At 42.4% G+C, this 17,209-nt stretch overlaps 2 protein-coding genes across 5 annotated transcripts; both read left to right on the top strand.

Annotated features, from left to right (window-relative positions):
- The first annotated feature begins 442 nt into the window (after positions 1-442).
- Positions 443-9,430, top strand: larp4ab (La ribonucleoprotein 4Ab). Of its 2 annotated transcripts, none has more exons than XM_011613746.2 (15): positions 443-1,017; positions 2,468-2,606; positions 2,807-3,053; positions 4,046-4,182; positions 4,287-4,390; positions 4,499-4,609; positions 4,722-4,775; positions 5,489-5,701; positions 5,844-5,962; positions 6,111-6,317; positions 6,397-6,448; positions 6,575-6,733; positions 6,817-6,911; positions 6,985-7,162; positions 7,249-9,430. In XM_011613746.2, exons 1-15 carry the CDS (start codon positions 1,015-1,017, stop codon positions 7,609-7,611), a joined length of 2,181 nt encoding a protein of 726 aa, XP_011612048.1. In that variant the 5' UTR covers positions 443-1,014; the 3' UTR covers positions 7,612-9,430. The 2 variants fall into 2 exon arrangements, with proteins under 2 accessions (XP_011612048.1, XP_011612049.1); XM_011613747.2 differs by lacking the exon at positions 443-1,017 and adding an exon at positions 1,612-2,218.
- A 396-nt stretch (positions 9,431-9,826) lies between these two features.
- Positions 9,827-17,167, top strand: atf7b (activating transcription factor 7b). Of its 3 annotated transcripts, none has more exons than XM_003973157.3 (12): positions 9,827-9,901; positions 10,702-10,763; positions 11,439-11,535; positions 11,618-11,745; positions 11,847-11,972; positions 12,072-12,229; positions 12,590-12,686; positions 12,804-12,923; positions 13,215-13,367; positions 13,486-13,674; positions 13,799-13,904; positions 14,039-17,167. In XM_003973157.3, the coding sequence occupies exons 2-12, from the start codon at positions 10,716-10,718 to the stop codon at positions 14,272-14,274; spliced, it is 1,458 nt and encodes a 485-aa protein (XP_003973206.2). In that variant the 5' UTR covers positions 9,827-9,901; positions 10,702-10,715; the 3' UTR covers positions 14,275-17,167. The 3 variants fall into 3 exon arrangements, with proteins under 3 accessions (XP_003973206.2, XP_011612047.1, XP_029682887.1); XM_011613745.2 differs by having other exon boundaries at positions 14,014-14,182; XM_029827027.1 differs by lacking the exon at positions 9,827-9,901 and adding an exon at positions 11,147-11,325.
- Positions 17,168-17,209: the final 42 nt, after the last annotated feature.

Below are 17,209 nucleotides of genomic sequence, written 5' to 3'. Positions count from 1 at the left end.
GGTGTGTTGTGTGAAAGTGTGCGAGTATGCGCCGTCACACAGTCTGTAAGACGACTCATTATTGTTAAAACACGTGTTTACAGCAGAGATGATTGCTGACTGCAGAGTAGAATAATATTTGCTTGGTCTGTAAATGATCACGTATAAATTCCAGCCCAAACCCATGATTTAAATCAAATTGCTGCTTGCAGCAATAACATAAGTATTGAATAATTTCCTGCATGTTCCAAGATTGAACCCATGCGTTGACAATAATTTCACAACATAAAGTCCATGCAAAACAATTTTATTAGCATTTTCTCCCCACAAAATATAGGTCAGAAAACTGAATTTGTCATTCTTTTGAGAGAGAGTGGCAGTTTTGGTCATTTTAAGATACAACTTGATCATTTATTAACACAATAACATCACCCTGGTGGAAATGACTTACAATACTGGTCTGGTGTGACTTGCAGCAGTTTAAATAAACTTAATTTAATTCAAAATAACTTGCGTTCAATGTTCAGCGAGTAAAAAGTGGCTGCAAGGAAAAATCGGAGGCCCAAAATCAACGAAGTTCACGTGTCCGAATACAAACACTGTTGCCATACAGACTCCAATGAGAGCACTAGCAACAGTTGCTACGCTACAGTTGAAGGAGATCCCCGGAACTGGAGGCGGAGGCAGTGCAGTCAAGACAGACCTTTGGAGACGGAGGACGCCGCGGACACAGGCTGGATGAGCGGTGGGACGACGACCTAAAACGACAGAAAACCGCCGGCGTCGAATCGGAGATGTTATTGATTAGCAGGAGCCGTTCGTGATTCGAGTCAGGAAGTTTCCAACTTGTCCGCGCGGACTCGCCGTTCGCACCGCCGCACGCTCGTCCGCTCCTGCGCAGACAGACGGTAACTAAAGTTCTCGGAAAGCGACGGCTGACCCCTTCTGCTCCGTGACAATTCCCGACCGCTTGGAGGAGGACGCTGGATATTGGAGCCGCCCGGCCGCAGGAGAACTTGGAAAGCGAGGATCAGCATGGTGAGTTTCGGGCCTGGGAAAGGTCACGCTAGCTAACACACAACAACCTGTTTGCGTCCTTCCCCCTCGTGGCGTGCGGGGCTCCACCAAACGGCTGTCCTTTAAAACTCCACATTTTAAACACGGGTGGCGATTAAACCTCGTGGCCGCTACTTTCATGCCTGACGCCGCGTTAGCAATTAAAGACGAGTTATCGTTAACTGGCCAAATTACCTAAAGACTGCTGAATAGCTGGCACGAGCTAGTTAGCAAAACGTCGTGAATCGTGACGTTGTTGGGAATGGAACGAAGAATCGAGCAGCTGCACGAAAGTAATTGGTTTAAGTACTTCTCTGCCAATATTTCGACAGTTATCCTCAGAGGAGACCCTTATTGTGGCATTTACGTAATATAATCCCCTTATGTTGCGGGTGTAGCAACTACAGCACGTGATTTGGGTTAAACGTTAGCTGTTATTCAACTAGCCGAATGCCTGTTACAAGTTTTGCGAGGCATAAAGGTCACAGCCGTCGCCCGCTGCTTTGTTCGTTTTACCCCAACCATGCAAAGATGGCGTGATAATCAGCTCATCTGTTGCGACGTCTGCTCGCCGACGCGTTTGTTTGACCGGAGGAAATGATTGTTTTCGCCGCTCGAGTCACGTCAGCGCCATGTGCTACTTTGCTGTCTAAAGTCACGCGCCTTTAGTTCTGTATCCGCTGAGTCACGAACTCGGTTCTAAACACAGAGGGGCAGATTTGAAAGGTGTTCACGTCGCCACACGGGTTTGGCGTAAATGGTGGTACGGTTGAAACTTTGCAATGAATGACAGTCCTGGGTCCTGAATGTCTGCCTTGTCCGAGTCACGCCGGAGCTCGAGCTGTATAATTTGCGCCATGTATGGTAACATGTGACCGCTAGATTGGGCGGGGCCACGTTTCAAGGGAGCCAATCAGAAGTCGCGTTCAGTTGTTTGTTTGTGACCGAAGGGCGGAAGCTGTCGGTGATGGAAAGCTGGATTACAGGATCACGGCTAATATAGCTTCATTCATGCGATTGGCGCTGTTATTTTTATAGTTAGTGTAGTCTGAACGTGGATCGGTGCGTGCTGGGGTGGCTTTAAGCAACTGTTTTGGTACACTATAATATCGATGTCTTGGTAAAAACTGTACGGACTCCCGGTGTTGACTTTGGCCTCCAAGTGACATGAGATGGTGAGATGGTCAGTGTCTGCTTAAGTTTTTCCTTTTTCCTTTCTGTTGGTATGCCAAATTGCTGTCACTTTACTCGAGAATCTCAATCAAAGAAAAGTTCTTTACATCAGACAGTAGTATAGAATTAGTTTGTTTTTGTGTTTTAGGTGTTTAATAAGAAAAGAAGCATGCTTTCCCCTAAATGCACTGCTGATTTATCATCTACTACAATAACTATCCTGGATAACCTTACTCTTCATATTCTTAAATTCATGCAGGTTACCACAAAGGGAACAGGTCTGAACCCCAATGCTAAGGTTTGGCAGGAGATTCCTTCCCACCAGGATGATGTCCCAGAGTGGACCGAGGATACTACCTGGCTGCTGACGTACCCTCCTACTGCTATGATCTCCGAAGGTACGGACTTCTGGTGGCAGATCATGTCAACTTCTGATTCGGGTATACAGCATAGGCGTCTTGTATTGCTACATAGCTAAAGTGATGCCATACAGCGTAATCACAGATTCTATTGTGGGGCAACTCTAATGAAGCTTAGGATGATCTTGTTGAAACATGGTGGTTGTTACAAAACCAAATTGTTACTGCTTTGCTTTTAGGCAACGTTGACGTTCCCTCTGTAGACGGGAAAGGATTTGATGCTGAATACCCTGAAAGTGCTGTTGACTACACCTCTGTACCCACAGAGGATATTGTTAATGGCATTGACCATCCAGACGTGAGCTATTTAGGATTTGAGCCCCAGTTTGAATCAGCAGTCCATGGAAATATTTCTAAAGACACACCGATGTCTGAGGAGAGTCTAAGAGAGTCTCTGAAGAAACAGCTTGAATTCTGCTTCTCGCGGTGAGTAGAAAATATAATTACTAAAAACTAGGATTTAGGGAAGAAGCGATACAACGGCCAAATAATCTATCGACCGACGTTCCCCTTGCGTCGTGCACCTCCCAAAAATTCTCTTAGTATCTTTTCTGACTATTGTGGTGGGCACTGTTTGCTAACTAAACACTTTCTAATTGAATTGAAAGTGATTTGCTGTAATTTAAAGAATGAATTTTGTTCTTCTCTACCAATTTGGATCCAAACTGGGCAACCTTTAATCGCGAACCAAACACCACAGTCTGCTCAAAATGCCGTATTTTCTACTGTTTTGGTGGAAACTCTAACAGCAAACCAGACGACAGTCCACTATCAGGTCTGAATAGTCTGTGTTAGGTCTCGCAAACAAATGGACTATAAGACTATAGACTTTTTATTTTTAAAATCATGGGCGATTTTTCCTTAGCGAACCTTTGATTTATGAGGCGGCCATGGAAACATTGTAATCTGTATGAAAAATTACAGCATGTAAGACAATTAAATATTATTTTTTAAATTATATTTGGTTTCTTTTCTAATAAATTTAGACTTCATTTATGTTCCAGTAAAAGGATGTTTTTATTAGTGTCTGGAGGTACTATAGGGATTTTGAAGAAGTTTCTTAAAAAGAAAAAAAAATCCTATAAAAACAGTTGTTAAAGTTCACTTTAGTAACAATAACAATTTGTATGACTGAATTTTCTTCTCTGAATAGCTTTAACCCAGTCATGTTTTTTTTTTTGTTTTTTTTTACAATTTCTTCATTTCCCTACGAAATAAATACCAACAAAAGCAAAGATCTGTATCGTTAGAGAGAGGTTATTAGCAAATGTGATATTTAGAAATCAGTGTCTGACCATAATCTCACAATCAATGCATCCCTAGAGAGTTATTCCCAGTTTGTGTTTTGTCATACAGAACTGGGGTAGAAACAAGGCAGAGGGAGAACTGTTTTTATCTTCTGGTTTTGATGTTTTCAGAGAGAACCTATCAAAGGATCTCTACCTAATATCCCAAATGGACAGTGATCACTTTGTTCCAGTCTGGGCTGTTGCTTGCATGGAGGACATTAAAGCTCTTACAACAGACATGGACCTCATTCTGGATGTCCTGCGAGGTCAGACACAGGCCAAATCAGCTCTTATTACAATGTCGTGTAAAAGTGTAGCCATCAAATTAGCTTCAGAGTGTGAGCTCACCTTTGATTCCTGTGCACTGCAGCTTCTCCCATGGTGCAAGTTGACGAAACCGGAGAGAAAGTTCGACCGAACCACAGTCGCTGTATCATCATTCTGAGAGAGGTCCCGGAGACCACGCCAGTTGAGGTAAACAGCTTTATAGATCTGCACACTTTGTGGTGGCTCCTCAATTGGCAGAACTGCTAAGTGTGTGATTGTAGGTATTTCATGGTGTGACTTGTATTCCTTTCATAGGAAGTGGAAGCTCTCTTCAAGAGTGAGAACTGTCCCAAAGTGTTAAGCACGGAGTTTGCACACAACAGCAACTGGTACATAACATTTCAGTCGGATATGGATGCTCAGAAGGTATGGCTGACTTTAATTTGGGACTCTTTTCAGTGGTAATGGCTGTTTGTTTGTTTTCTTCCTCTGCGTTCCAAAAAAAAATTCTTGTTTTTTTTACTTTACTGTGCCTCAGGCATTCAAGTATCTCCGAGAGGAAGTGAAAGTCTTCCAGGGCAGACCAATAATGGTGAGCTCTTCTACTCGTATGCAGTTTACAGACCCTGACATATCGTTTGAAGCATGCTTGCTTTGCGTTGAGACTTATCCTGTTTGCTGCCATGTCAATCCAGTCGAGACCAGTGTGTTTAGCTAAGCTGTAGCCTTGGGAGCGACCTCGGGCATTGTGTGTACAGAGGCTTGATAAGCGTGATGTTTTGTCGGAACTCGCTCTCACCCATATTTTCCTGACAGCTTGATTACTGCTTTTATCACAGGGTGACATTTACACTTTTATTTAATTGATGTAACATGTCCTCTTTCGGACTCTGAATTGATTTTTAGTGCACCTTTGTCCGTGATAAGACAAAGCATTTGACGTAATGGTTCTCTCTGAACCCCAGTGATGATCAGTATCGCGCTTGGAAGGACTCATAAACACTCTGACTAGATGAAATTTATCTATAAAACTCTGTAAATGTGCTCTTCCTGTCATTCCTTCTCATAAGCCTCCCCCTCTCACCCCCCTGCTCCCATTTTCTTTTATTCTGTCCATTCTCCTCTCCCTGCCTCCTCCCCTCCCTCCCTCCTTTCCTTTAGTCAGCACAGTGTTTCATGGCCTCATGACCGTGTATATAAGATCTGAGGGGACAAAAATATGATGGAGAGAATATCTCTTAATTTACAGTGTAGTCTATCTTCTTTGATACAAGGTGACATATCTGATCATCCTCTACTCCTCAGGCCCGTATTAAGGCTATTAACACATTCTTTGGTAAGAATGGCTACAGCAGTGTGGACTCGAGCGTGTACACCCCACACGTGCAGCCTCAGACCCAGTATGGCTCACCAGTGTACATGCAGCAGGTGTACAGTCCTCAGCAGCAGTACCCTGTTTATCCTGTGGTGTCTCCCTCTTGGAGCCCTTCCATCATGCCTTACTTTGAAACCCCACTGGTAAGTGCATCTTTTTTTCATCATCTTAACACTATTTTTATAATAAATGATAGCAGAGCTACAGCACGGGCTTTTGCAATTGGAGTTTGTATTTAGCTGTAAAAGTCCTAATTTGATTTTCCCCCACCTGTGTGAAATGTAGGCACCTTTTCCCAATGGTGGCTTCATCAGTGGTTACAGCAGCCCTGGAAACTACAAAGGAAACACAACTCTGCACAGAGAGCAGGGGCACGATATCTTTCCAAACGTGAGCTGGAACAGGTATGTGTCAGGCTGGTGTGATAACTCCTTTTCCCATGTGTGACGGGCTGTCTGAAAATGTTTGATCTAATAAACCTGCACCTTTTGTGGAGCAGTACCTTCCATTTTTAATGATTACTTTTTAACCTAATTATTCTTTCTATTCTAGAAACCATATAAAGGGTCACTCTAAGCCTGAAGAGGTACCTCCTCCGTTGGTCCTTGGAAGCCTGGTGGAGGGCTTATCTAGTCCTCTTAGTCCGCAGCATCTTCAGATGCCAGGGAAACCAACTGGAATCACTAATAATACTCTTACATTCACTGGACTTAAAGACACTTCCCCAAATGGGAATCTGAGCAGGACTGGGTGGGCCAAGTGAGTGAGAGTTATCCACAAACATTCAGGACTGTTTTTTTTAGAATAACCAAATATATACGATCTGCCTGCCTTGCAGGAGGAGCAGCCACAAAAGCCTGAGGCGGCGAAGAGAGGAGGAACAAACCATGGTTAGTAGATCAACTGTACTATGAAAGGGTGGTTTAGGTCTAAACTCTTCAGTGTTGTGGGACTTTGAAGACAATCTTAAGCAATCCCTGCCTAAAGTCCAACTTTCACTGTGACCAAAACTGCAGAAAGCTTCCTGTGTGGCAAATGATCCACCTTCACCCAAATTTGATCTGGAAGCATCCAGTTTTCCTCCTTTGCCGGGGTGTGTAGACTGCATACAGGGAGAAACCACTCAAGAGATGCGCCTTTCTGATGTTGTACGTGGCCTGAAGGTGCCCAACAAGGTAGATTTGGTCTCACTTAATATTTATTACACTAGAAGGGAATATATATGTATTCTATAAAAAAAATCACCTGTTTATTTCAGTTTAATGAGGCCCCAAAGACCTCAGAAGGAGGCGTGAAACCCGGATTTGTGGCACCGGAAGCTCAAGCTGCTCCAGTGGCATCATCAGCCTCAAGGTGGGTTTAGCTTGAGTGAGTGTCATAAAATACTAATGCTGAAAATGCTAAAGTGACTTATCCTTCATTTCAGTGTGTCACTTCCAAGAATGGCAGAGGAATCTAAATGTCTAAATCCACAAAGTGTCGAAACTTCATCCACGCCGACTGATTCCTCACCGACTGGTTCCTCACCAGCTGAGTCTCAAACTACCTCGTCCACCAGCAGCCTTTCCCCAGAAGAACTGTCCTCAAACACAACCACAGATCTGGTATGATGAGGATTTATCTGGAGCTCTGGTCTGTTTTTATGTTTGACATTCTGTTTGATTCTTTTTTAAATTTTGCCTCCGATCAGGGGTCAAGAAAGCTCAGCTATGCAGAGGTCTGCCAAAGGATGGCCAAGGACTCCCCGCCGGCACAAACGCCCTCCCCTTCTCTTCCTGCCGCGTCACCTGTTCAACCCCTGCAGGAGCTCAAGGTCAACAAGGTCGAGGAGCTCCGGCCAATCTCCAAGTGTAAAACAGACAAACCACAGAAGGACAGAAACGGCCGTCCCTTCCGTCAGCCGCTGCAGTCTTTCAGAGGAGCCAATGCTCAGGGAAAATTTGGAGGCGCGGGGTTGAAGGTTCAGGAGCAACAGAGACGCAAGTATTCCTCCCAGCAGGGGTCCAGGCGCAGTGGCAAAGAACAGAACATTCCCCCCAGCTCACCAAAATGACCCCCATGGACAAAGAAGTGTGTAGGAGATGAACTTCATCAGTAATAAAGCTGTGTGTGTATATATGATTTGTAAATATACAGAAAAATATATTTGGAAAAGATTCAAGTAAATCTTGGGCAGATTGTGGTAGGTGACCTTTAAATGGCACAACTTTTCATCGTGATATGACTAAGAGAAGTTCAGCTGTGTATGTATTTAAGTGGTTGAATTGGACATGGACTTTTTTTAAAATCCATGTTAACGAGGCATTCGTGGTTTGGCGAATACATTGGCTTTGAGATTCATCACAAATCTTTTATTTCTATTGAAATCAAGTACAAATATTTGTCAAAGGAACGGTGAAAGAGTAACGCTGGGGTGTTTGGGATTAACGGGAGGTTTGATAAGTTTTTTAATTTCATTCACATTCACCATCTTGCATCATGTTGTCTTCAGAGTTGTTTTGAAACTGCCTAATGAAGCTTTTTTTACTGTTTGATTCCGGGTCCTGGGTGTTAGTAGACGATTGAAATTGAGGAATCAACCGTAAAATCACTTTTGTAGATTGTTGGATGCTTTCCAGTTCATGCAACTTGGAGGGGGGGGGGGGGGGGGGGGGATTTATACATAACTGATAAAATCTACATATGTAGGCTAAGAGGGTGTGTGGGGCCAGTGTGGCCTTAAATATATACTGTGCTTCCTGTCGGTGGTGATGGGTGAGAGTGTCTCAGCCTGGTTAAAAATGTTTCTGATGACGCAGGAAACTTTAGGCTGTGCTCTGTTGTTGGGAAATTATCCGGAGGTTTTTGTTGTATTCTAATTATTTCTGCTGTAGGTGAGTTTCTCTCTCGTCTGTTAACTCATGAGATTTAATCATATAAGATGATTTGTTTTCTAATTTTAGCGTGTGCACTAATGAGTCATTCTAGATGGTAGACTCATTACTATTCTAATGTATTCTTTTTAAACATTGACCAGAGGCGACTTTGCAAACAAAATTCTCATAGTCTGTCGATGTTCATTTAATGAAACCTATATTGTTTTTTCTCAGGAGCAAAAACTTTAGTTAGGTGGATTTTTTTTTTTTTATGTCTAGTTGTCAAACATGTCTCCGTATATTACTGTAGAGTAGTTGGCTAAACCCAGAGTTTAGGATAAATTAAGTTTATTGTGTTTGAAGTTTGTTGCAGCTGTTGTGGTGTGAATTTAATCTTTATAATTTAATCTCGGATGTTGAATCGCCACACATGTAAAATATGAAACCTTTCTCAACTAGCTCTTTTCTTCAGTAGTGTACATACTTTACTGTAGCAGGTTACTTATTAACTTGTACTTAACTGTTATTTTTTGTGTTCTTGTGTGTCTGTGTTCATTTAAAATGCTGAACTTGATAAAGATGACAGGTTCTAAGGGATTAGAGGGATAATTTAAACCAGAGATTAGTGCTTGTAAGAAGTTGCCGTTTCATAGTTGCCTACTGTCCAATAATGAGTCAACTCTGTCAAACAACCTTGATCTTATTCATTTGACATTGAGCACAAGTTAAATTATTAAATCCAATGTAATTGGTTTACCCCAAGCAGACACTAGATATTGTGCATTGTAATTCTTGATTTATTGTAGTTGCTGCTATATAGAGCTGATTTGAGCAGATTGCATGTAAGAGTGGATGTTTGCCCCCATACTGTTTTTATACAGTACTAAATTCAATGAATCAGATTGTATCAGAATTCTTCTAACTTCAACTATTGCTAGTGGGACTGTATACACAGGTTTTACTAAGCAAATATTTTATTGACGAGTATGAAAATAAAGATATATTTTCAAACGCTGAGTTTGAGTTGATTTATTTGAAATAGGGACAACACATTAATAAACATATACAAGATTGTAGCCAATGGCTAATAATTTTGTATCACAAATTCTCATTATGGAATACAAAATGTATTTTTTGCATGTTCTGTTTCTACAGTATTTCGTTTCAGTGTTGTGTGTGTATATATAGCAGTTAGCCTGGTTGGAGTAAACCCTCCTAAGATTTAAATAGTTTAAAAATAAGCCATGTGGCTTTGACTGACTTACAGAAGACAGTAAATATTGAATTTAAAAACAACCTCACCGTCAATTAGTATTAACGCCAAATCCCCTTTTCGCTTACGTCAATCCTTTCACAACACGCCTGCCGAGGCGCAACTCTCGCGATGTTTCGCTAATGGAGGCGTGAGAGTGTCAACAACAGCCAGGTAGCAGCATAGCGCCACTGTCCAAAGCTGAGGGAGGAGTTAGGAGGCTATCAAAACGTCGGGTGAGTTGGTTACACTACGAATCTTAAGAGCAAATCGTTACATTTTGGAGTAGAACATTCGGTTGGGAGTGTATGAAGCATGCGGTGTTTGTACACAGCTGTGCATTAGTATACGAGTTTGGCTTCCTTTAGCGTGAACTCTTGAGGAAGCTAAAAGCAGCTTCGATTAGCGGTTAGCATTAGCATAACTATATTGTGATTGGTAGCGTTACTAAAATTATCGGTCTTCTAAGCACATGTCAACTTCCCGTATTTATCATAAATTCGCTTGGTCTTTAGCTACATCGGATTTACAATGACATAATTGTCATATATCGGAAATCACATGTTTACGTGTCTTAGCAGTAAGCCTACGCTAGCTTAAGGCCTGTCCCTAATAAAGTCACTGGTACCCAAAGACATGGTGCTGTATTGTGACTGTAACCACTGTCCTTAACCGAAGCCGCCGCTGCAGCTTCGGCTGAAGAGCTCCATGTTGGTATCATGCTGGCGCCAATGGCTTGATGACACCGCAGGGAGGGTAGGTTGCATAGGATAGGTTGGTTTGGATATGCTGCCTCATCGTTGCTGCTAGTGCCTGATTATCCGCAACCGAGTCCGAACTAAATGCTCTTTAGAGGCCGTGGGTCTTCGGCCTAATCTGATATTATGTGCTCTTCTGCTCCGGGGGACAGATGCCGTGTATCACCCATAAAATATAAATCCTCTCAACAGGTGTACGCACAAGGAGATCTGGATATTATAACTTCGAGCTTTGAGTGCCCCCACATTTAATAAGTTGTCTTTTTTTTGTCTTGCAGAATATTTGTTGGAGATGGGGGATGACCGCCCTTTTGTATGCAATGCCCCTGGATGTGGGCAGGTATGTGTTTTTGGTTCTACCCCTGTTCATTCACTATCTATAGCAGAAGACTCCTACAATACATCTCACAAGTTCCGGTGTTAACTCATATTTCGAAGAGAAGAGGTCTCCCTGAAATGAAAATTGGCTCGTTGTTGCTTTAATCACCCTTCTGTCAGTGATTGAAAACCAGGTTTTGAGTTCTAGCTGCGAACACATCCCAGTACAATGGAAGGAAATTGGTGGTTGTCAGGGGTGCATTTGATAGCTGGTGTACAGCCGGCCTGAGTTCTTGCTGATCGGGCACAAATATGAATGGAAATATCATATGAATGTTGGTGTAATTGCAGTGAAAATTGATATAAAATCATTTATATGATAACGCCTTATCCACTGTCCTTAAGTTTAATTTGAATGTCACGACTGTGGACACTGAGATGGCACCGCACGAATGGTATAGGGGCTGTTTTTACGAAATGGAAAAAAGACCCCCACTTCCTACCTTTGTATTGGATTTGGCTGAGAGTCAGGAATGTCATATTGGATCTGACTGAAAAGATCCTGAGAGACGTATCAAAAAACTGTGAGGAATGTTTTTGTTCAGATACCGTACCTGTAAATTTTTAATTGTGTGTGCTGAAACTAAAAATTGAAAACATTTATTTCTATTTTCCTGTTGTTTTTGTGTTTTTGAAGAGATTCACAAATGAAGACCACCTGTCAGTCCACAAACACAAACATGAAATGACTTTAAAATTTGGTCCTGCTCGAACAGATTCTGTCATCATTGCAGGTAATGACATAAGCATTAATAACCATTTTATATATAGCTAATGTGAATAGTCATAAACTAAATGTTGTGTTCATTTCTACAGACCAGACTCCCACACCCACACGTTTTCTAAAGAACTGTGAGGAAGTTGGTTTATTTAATGAACTGGCCAGCTCCTTTGAACAGGAACTCTGCAAAGCACATGAAGATGACCACAGGACAAAACACCCGGTGAGAGAAAAAAGATGATCAAACCGCAGAAAATGGCTGCCGTATTTTTAGTTTTCGTGCGTAACAACGGGTTATTTGTTTTCCAATATTTTCTGTTTAAGGCCGCACCTTTACAAACGCCATCTGAAGTTAAAATTGAGAATGAGGAATCTTTACAAGTGGATTCTTCTCCTCCTGATAGTCCAGATTCTTCATCCAGCATGTCAGATGACAGCAGAGACTCAAGGGTGAGGACTTTTTAAAAAATAAAAAAGAGCATCAACAATGGGATTCTTGTCCATTCAGGTAAAATAGCAACAAACAATGTCTGTTGTGTTTGTTAACAGGAGATCCTCTCAAAGCCAGTGGCTAGCTCAGCTCCCACTCCGACCATTGTGCGCCCAGGTTCTCTCCCCCTACACTTGAGCAATGATGCACTTCATCCAACACTGCCCTCTCCAACATCTGTGATCACACAAGCGCCGCCCTCCAGCAGACAACTCAGGTAAAACACAGCGTGTTCCTATTTGTGTTTGCCGATATTAGCTAACCCGCAGTATTTGCTGAACGTGATAGAGAGAGAAATTCCTGTGGCAAATGTTTCCAAAGGAGGCAATCGTCTTCCCCAGCTATAATTTTATGAGCAGTTGTTTGACATTTGGCCTTCGCCCAACTTAACTGAGTTCAAATAAAGTGGAACCACTCTGTCTTGATGAGGTCCTTCTTAAAAGGCTCTGAAGCATCAGAAGTATCTGTGATTTCACAGAGACGAAGAGATTATTTATAATCAGATCTCACCCACAATTCTTTGACTTCTATCTCGTTTCCCATCTGTTTAATTCACCTTGTAACTTTCCCTCCACAGCTCCCCAACAAGCTCTTATCCACTTGTGAGACACCTTCCTAATGGACAGACGGTTCCTCTCCTGCCCAGTCCCGTGCAGCTGACCTCTGTTATATCAGTAAGTCACCACAGTGGAACAACAACGAGCGTGAATGTACCCAGAGGACAAATTTTTTATTTTCATACTTATGCCTGATTAATCAGTTTCTCTCTGTGTCTTTGCTATAATGTCCAGCTTGCAAGGCCAGTGAACTCGGTGCCTAACATCCCAGGTATTCCAGGGCCTCCAGTAGGTGGGGCCAGTAGTGGGTCATCATCTCCCTCTGGGTACAGTCTGCACACAGAGACCAAGTTGGTGAGATCAACAGTCTATCATTGGTTGTTTTTTAAAATCTGAATCATACCTTTCCGTCTTTTAACGCCATTAAATTTGTAATATTTAGTTATTTCGATGAATGTTCTTGGAGAGAGAATTCTGGGCTTTAGAAAGTTCAACTAGACTTGCTTTTGGGTTTGTTTTTTGTTTGTTTTGGTTTTTTTAAGGCATTTCGCCTCTTCTCAGAGAGGCTTCTTCAGAACAGAGAAAGTCCAGTTGAATTTTTGAGGCAAGAATACGATTTTGAGGGATTTGAATGTGTCTTTGCAGCGACTGAAAGCAGCTTTAACAAATCAGGGTACTGGGCCGCAAGATGGAGCTGGGGGGGTGGCAGGTTCCTCCATTCCTGCTGTCCCCCAAAGACAAGAACAGAGCCAGCAGCCCTCTCAGAACTCTGATGCCCCTTCACCAGTCCAACCCCAGGTACGTTCAGCATGCCGGTGGTTTTTCTATGAGTTGATACCTGATGATGAATCTTTCATTTCAGCCTTGTGAGCAAGGTGCACAAATTCAAAATGTCTTTGAAAACACCCCCTCTTAGGTGTCCCCTGCTCAGCCGACGGGAGGCCGCCGCCGGCGCGCTGCAGAAATGGATCCTGATGAGAGGAGGCAGCGTTTTCTGGAAAGAAACCGAGCGGCTGCCTCCCGGTGCAGGCAAAAAAGAAAACTTTGGGTTAACTCTTTGGAGAAGAAAGCAGATGATCTAGCCAACATGAACGTCTCCCTAACTGTGAGTGTTGTTTTCCTCCGTCGTGTCCAGGCTACAACTTTAACGCGCTCCCACATTGTTCTCCTCAATAATATGACGTGACGGGACCTGCAGGAAATATGTGTTTGCTTTGCGTTGCCATCAGAGTGAAGTAACCCTTCTGAGGAATGAAGTGGCACAGTTGAAGCAGCTCCTCCTCGCCCACAAAGACTGCCCTGTCACTATAATGCAGAAGAAGGCCGCGTTCCTAGGTAACCACACAGCTCCACAACAGTCCTCCCGCTCATTTTCATTGTTTTTTGTCAGCATCCATCATCTCCTTCATCTAATGTGCTCTTTTTACTCGCTCACCTCTCTAAGGGTGAATGTTTCTCTCTGTCCGTAGCTGCAGGTGGAGAGGAACCCTCTCGGGATGTTTCATCCGAAGCCACCAGCTCCCCGGCAGCAGTCATCCAGCATGGTCCTTCGCCCCCGACCTCTGTCTCCAGTCCAGGGCCCACTATCAACGGGCTGAGTGTCCATGCCGCAGAGGCGGTGGCCATGTCGGTCTTGGCTGGGATGGGATCGGGCCAGCCTGGAGCGATAAACATGGCGGTGCAGTCGCAGCCTGCCCCGAGATGATCTGGTGATACGGGTGGTCGGTATGAACTTAAGTGGCACACGGAGGCCGGACTCGTTTGCAGTGACAAAAAATGTGACTTCCACATTTGAAAGCTGCATTTCCACCAGACAGTTACGGTATAGTACCCCATTAGTACACGTACCTACACCCTGCTAACATCTGCTTTGTGTTTTGGCTGCAGGCAGTACTCATGAATGTAGATGGGTTGTTGTGGTGGTAATAGGTAAAAACCTTCCAAAAGACGTTACCTGATCTTGAGCAGCTTAAGCATCTGCAAAATCCTCCAGGATATTCCTACAAAGTTCGTGTTTTATGACAGATTTGCGTTTTAATCTTTCCTGCTATCGCACTGTCGTCTCTTCTGACTTCTGACTGAGCTAAGCTACCTTCAGAAATGCAGCAAAAAGCATCATTGTTCATAAAAAAAGGGAATTTCTGTCTGAAAATGCAGCATGTAAGAAATTCAGCAGCAAGGTACGGATGATGTATTGATTATGACCGCTCAGATTATCTGACAATCTCCATTATTTAGCAGCGCCTCAACTCCCCCAGAAGCGCAACAGAATGCTAACATGGGAGAGAATGAAGTGTTTCTATCAACAACTCAACCTTATGCCAGTATAAATGTGAATACAGCCATTGTAACATGACTTGGAATGAACTGAGCTGGTGGAAACGCGGCTTAAGATACTCCCCCCTTCCCCCCGTCCGCCACCCTGAAACCACGGCCAATAAAAATCACTGAGATGTCGCAGTGCCTCCGTCAACCCTCCGGTCCCAACAGGCTCCTTGTTCGGGGACGCTTTGTCACTCTGGATGTAAATATGGATGAACGCGTCAGACACTCACTCTGCAGGGTTTAGCGATCATTGCTTGTTCAGTTATGACAGATGTTAAAAACCAAATCTCAGATTGGGATGAGAAGTATGAATGTCAGATTGGCCTATTGTTTGTGTTCCTTTGAGTCGCTGTTTCAGCTTCATGCTACACGCTGGCTGTGATGAGCTTGGTTGCTGTCAGTGTTGACAGTTTTTCTTGTATTTTTTAATTTGCAAGAGATGATTTTTATTCATGACACCGGTAATTGACATTCTGTAACGTACTATGGCAGATCAACAGGTGAATGGCGGCGAAGAGTCTGGAAATTTTTTATTGCTGTTTTGTTTGTTTACCTTTAATCCTGTCTAATATTTTTACTTTCCTCTGTGGATCACTTTTTAAAATGGACAACTTCTTAGTTGTAACTGTATATTGACGTGTACACAGTTTACCCTGTGAGTGTGTGCCTGACTTTTTTTCTTAAAACACACCTTTTTAAGCCATTTGAAATGAATGTCACTAGATTAGTTGTGTGTGCGTGCGTGTGTGTCAAACCCTGTTGACTGCATGGTTAAGCCAAGGCTGAAGATTTCCACTGTTTGTGCTTCACCGTAATATCACCGTTGATTGAGCTGCTTTTTCATGTTTTATTTTTCTATCACGTCGTCGTCAAACGAGGGTTTCAGACTTTGTCCTAATGAAAAACACTTAAAAACGATGAGCTTTACTCAACCGTTAAGTTCAGAATGGGTTCGACACCAGTCACCCTGGCATTTCGGTAGAGCAGAGAGTAGTGCAATATTTTTTTTTCTTGAAATGTGGAATATCTGGCATTTAATTTGTGTGTAGCCCATCCACTGAGAGGGGTTTGATCTTTGTTTGTTTGAGAGCTAAAAGCCGTGAGGTGACTGGAGACTGGACGGGATGGGTGATGCACATCATAGAAACTTGCAGCTCTGGTCTTGATTCAGCCCCGAAAGCTTTCTTGTGTCACAAAGTAGATCTGTACCAGCTGTGTCTTTTCAAAAGTGTTTGCAAATTGTTTTACACCACTGTGTACTTCCGAGACTATCATGTTTCATTTTTTTCCCCATTGTTGGTTTTTGTTTCTTTTTAAATGACTTAAAGATGTTTTCTTTTTCCTTTGTTTGCATGTTAGGCTTTTCCTTTGTATGGTATTGCAACCAAATTCCTAAAGATTTAAAAGGAAAATAAAAAATGGAATGTAATTATTTAAAGAGGGAAAAAAATTACTTGTTGTATCCAGTAAGAATGCAAAAACAAAACTATTAGCATTATGAATTTCAAGCCTGCGAGAAATAATAGGAAGTACCTGTTCATTGGTACATCTGCTGTCGTGATTTTACCACATTGTAGATAGCAGTTGGTTCTAATTTTTAATGAAGCCTGTCTGTTGTTACACGGGAGATGTCCTGGCATCAGATAATCAAGCACAAACCAATAATGGGCACCACCATCGTTGAAAAAGAAACTTTCATATATAAACCTGCACACAACACACTCAGATAAAAAAAATCTCGAATATTGGTACATTATTTCTAAGCCCAGGTTGCTATTTCACCTTGACATTAGAAAGCTGTCTTAATTGGTGTAACCGTTGGTGAAATATGAAAATTATTGTTAAAAAACACCTTTTAAATTGTTTAAGTGGTCATACACACGGAAATAATGATAGTATTGTGAACATTTAAAGTTATAAATTGGACTTGTTGAAAAGTCTTTTATTCCACCTCCGCCAACTAATTTAAATTGTTTTGCTGTTACTGTGTATTTACAAAAATGACAGGAAGTGATCAGCACTCGTGTACAGTTTGTAACTAAATATACTGTATGTCAAAGAGGATACAAAGTCATCTGGAATTGTGGTTGTAAATGTCCCTTTATTGTGTTAAGCAGATGTCGGCACTACATGGGGGGGACGTCTAAAAGATCTGTTTATTGAGGTTATGTTTATGAAATTCTCAGGCCTTGAGATGGGGGGTGGGGGGTTAAAACCTTATGCATATTATGAATATGTCACCCCAAACAATAAAATAATTTTAAGAGAAAGTCCTTTTCCGCATTATTTTATTCATCCCAGGTTATTTGTGTCCG

This window comes from Takifugu rubripes, chromosome 19, assembly GCF_901000725.2.
Source record: "Takifugu rubripes chromosome 19, fTakRub1.2, whole genome shotgun sequence".
Classification (NCBI taxonomy): domain Eukaryota; kingdom Metazoa; phylum Chordata; class Actinopteri; order Tetraodontiformes; family Tetraodontidae; genus Takifugu; species Takifugu rubripes.
This window is presented reverse-complemented; position numbering and strand designations above follow the sequence as displayed.

What these genes read in the sequence shown, in the direction of transcription:
- atf7b (XM_003973157.3), top strand. Translation starts at nt 10,716, where the DNA reads ATGGGGGATGACCGCCCTTTTGTATGCAATGCCCCTGGATGTGGGCAG. An exon ending in CCCTCCAGCAGACAACTCAG is followed by an intron (nt 12,230 to 12,589) that starts GTAAAACACAGC and finishes TTCCCTCCACAG; the next exon opens with CTCCCCAACAAGCTCTTATC. An exon ending in GAAGAAGGCCGCGTTCCTAG is followed by an intron (nt 13,905 to 14,038) that starts GTAACCACACAG and finishes CTCTGTCCGTAG; the next exon opens with CTGCAGGTGGAGAGGAACCC.
- larp4ab (XM_011613746.2), top strand. An exon ending in CTTACTTTGAAACCCCACTG is followed by an intron (nt 5,702 to 5,843) that starts GTAAGTGCATCT and finishes TGTGAAATGTAG; the next exon opens with GCACCTTTTCCCAATGGTGG. An exon ending in GCCTGAAGGTGCCCAACAAG is followed by an intron (nt 6,734 to 6,816) that starts GTAGATTTGGTC and finishes TGTTTATTTCAG; the next exon opens with TTTAATGAGGCCCCAAAGAC.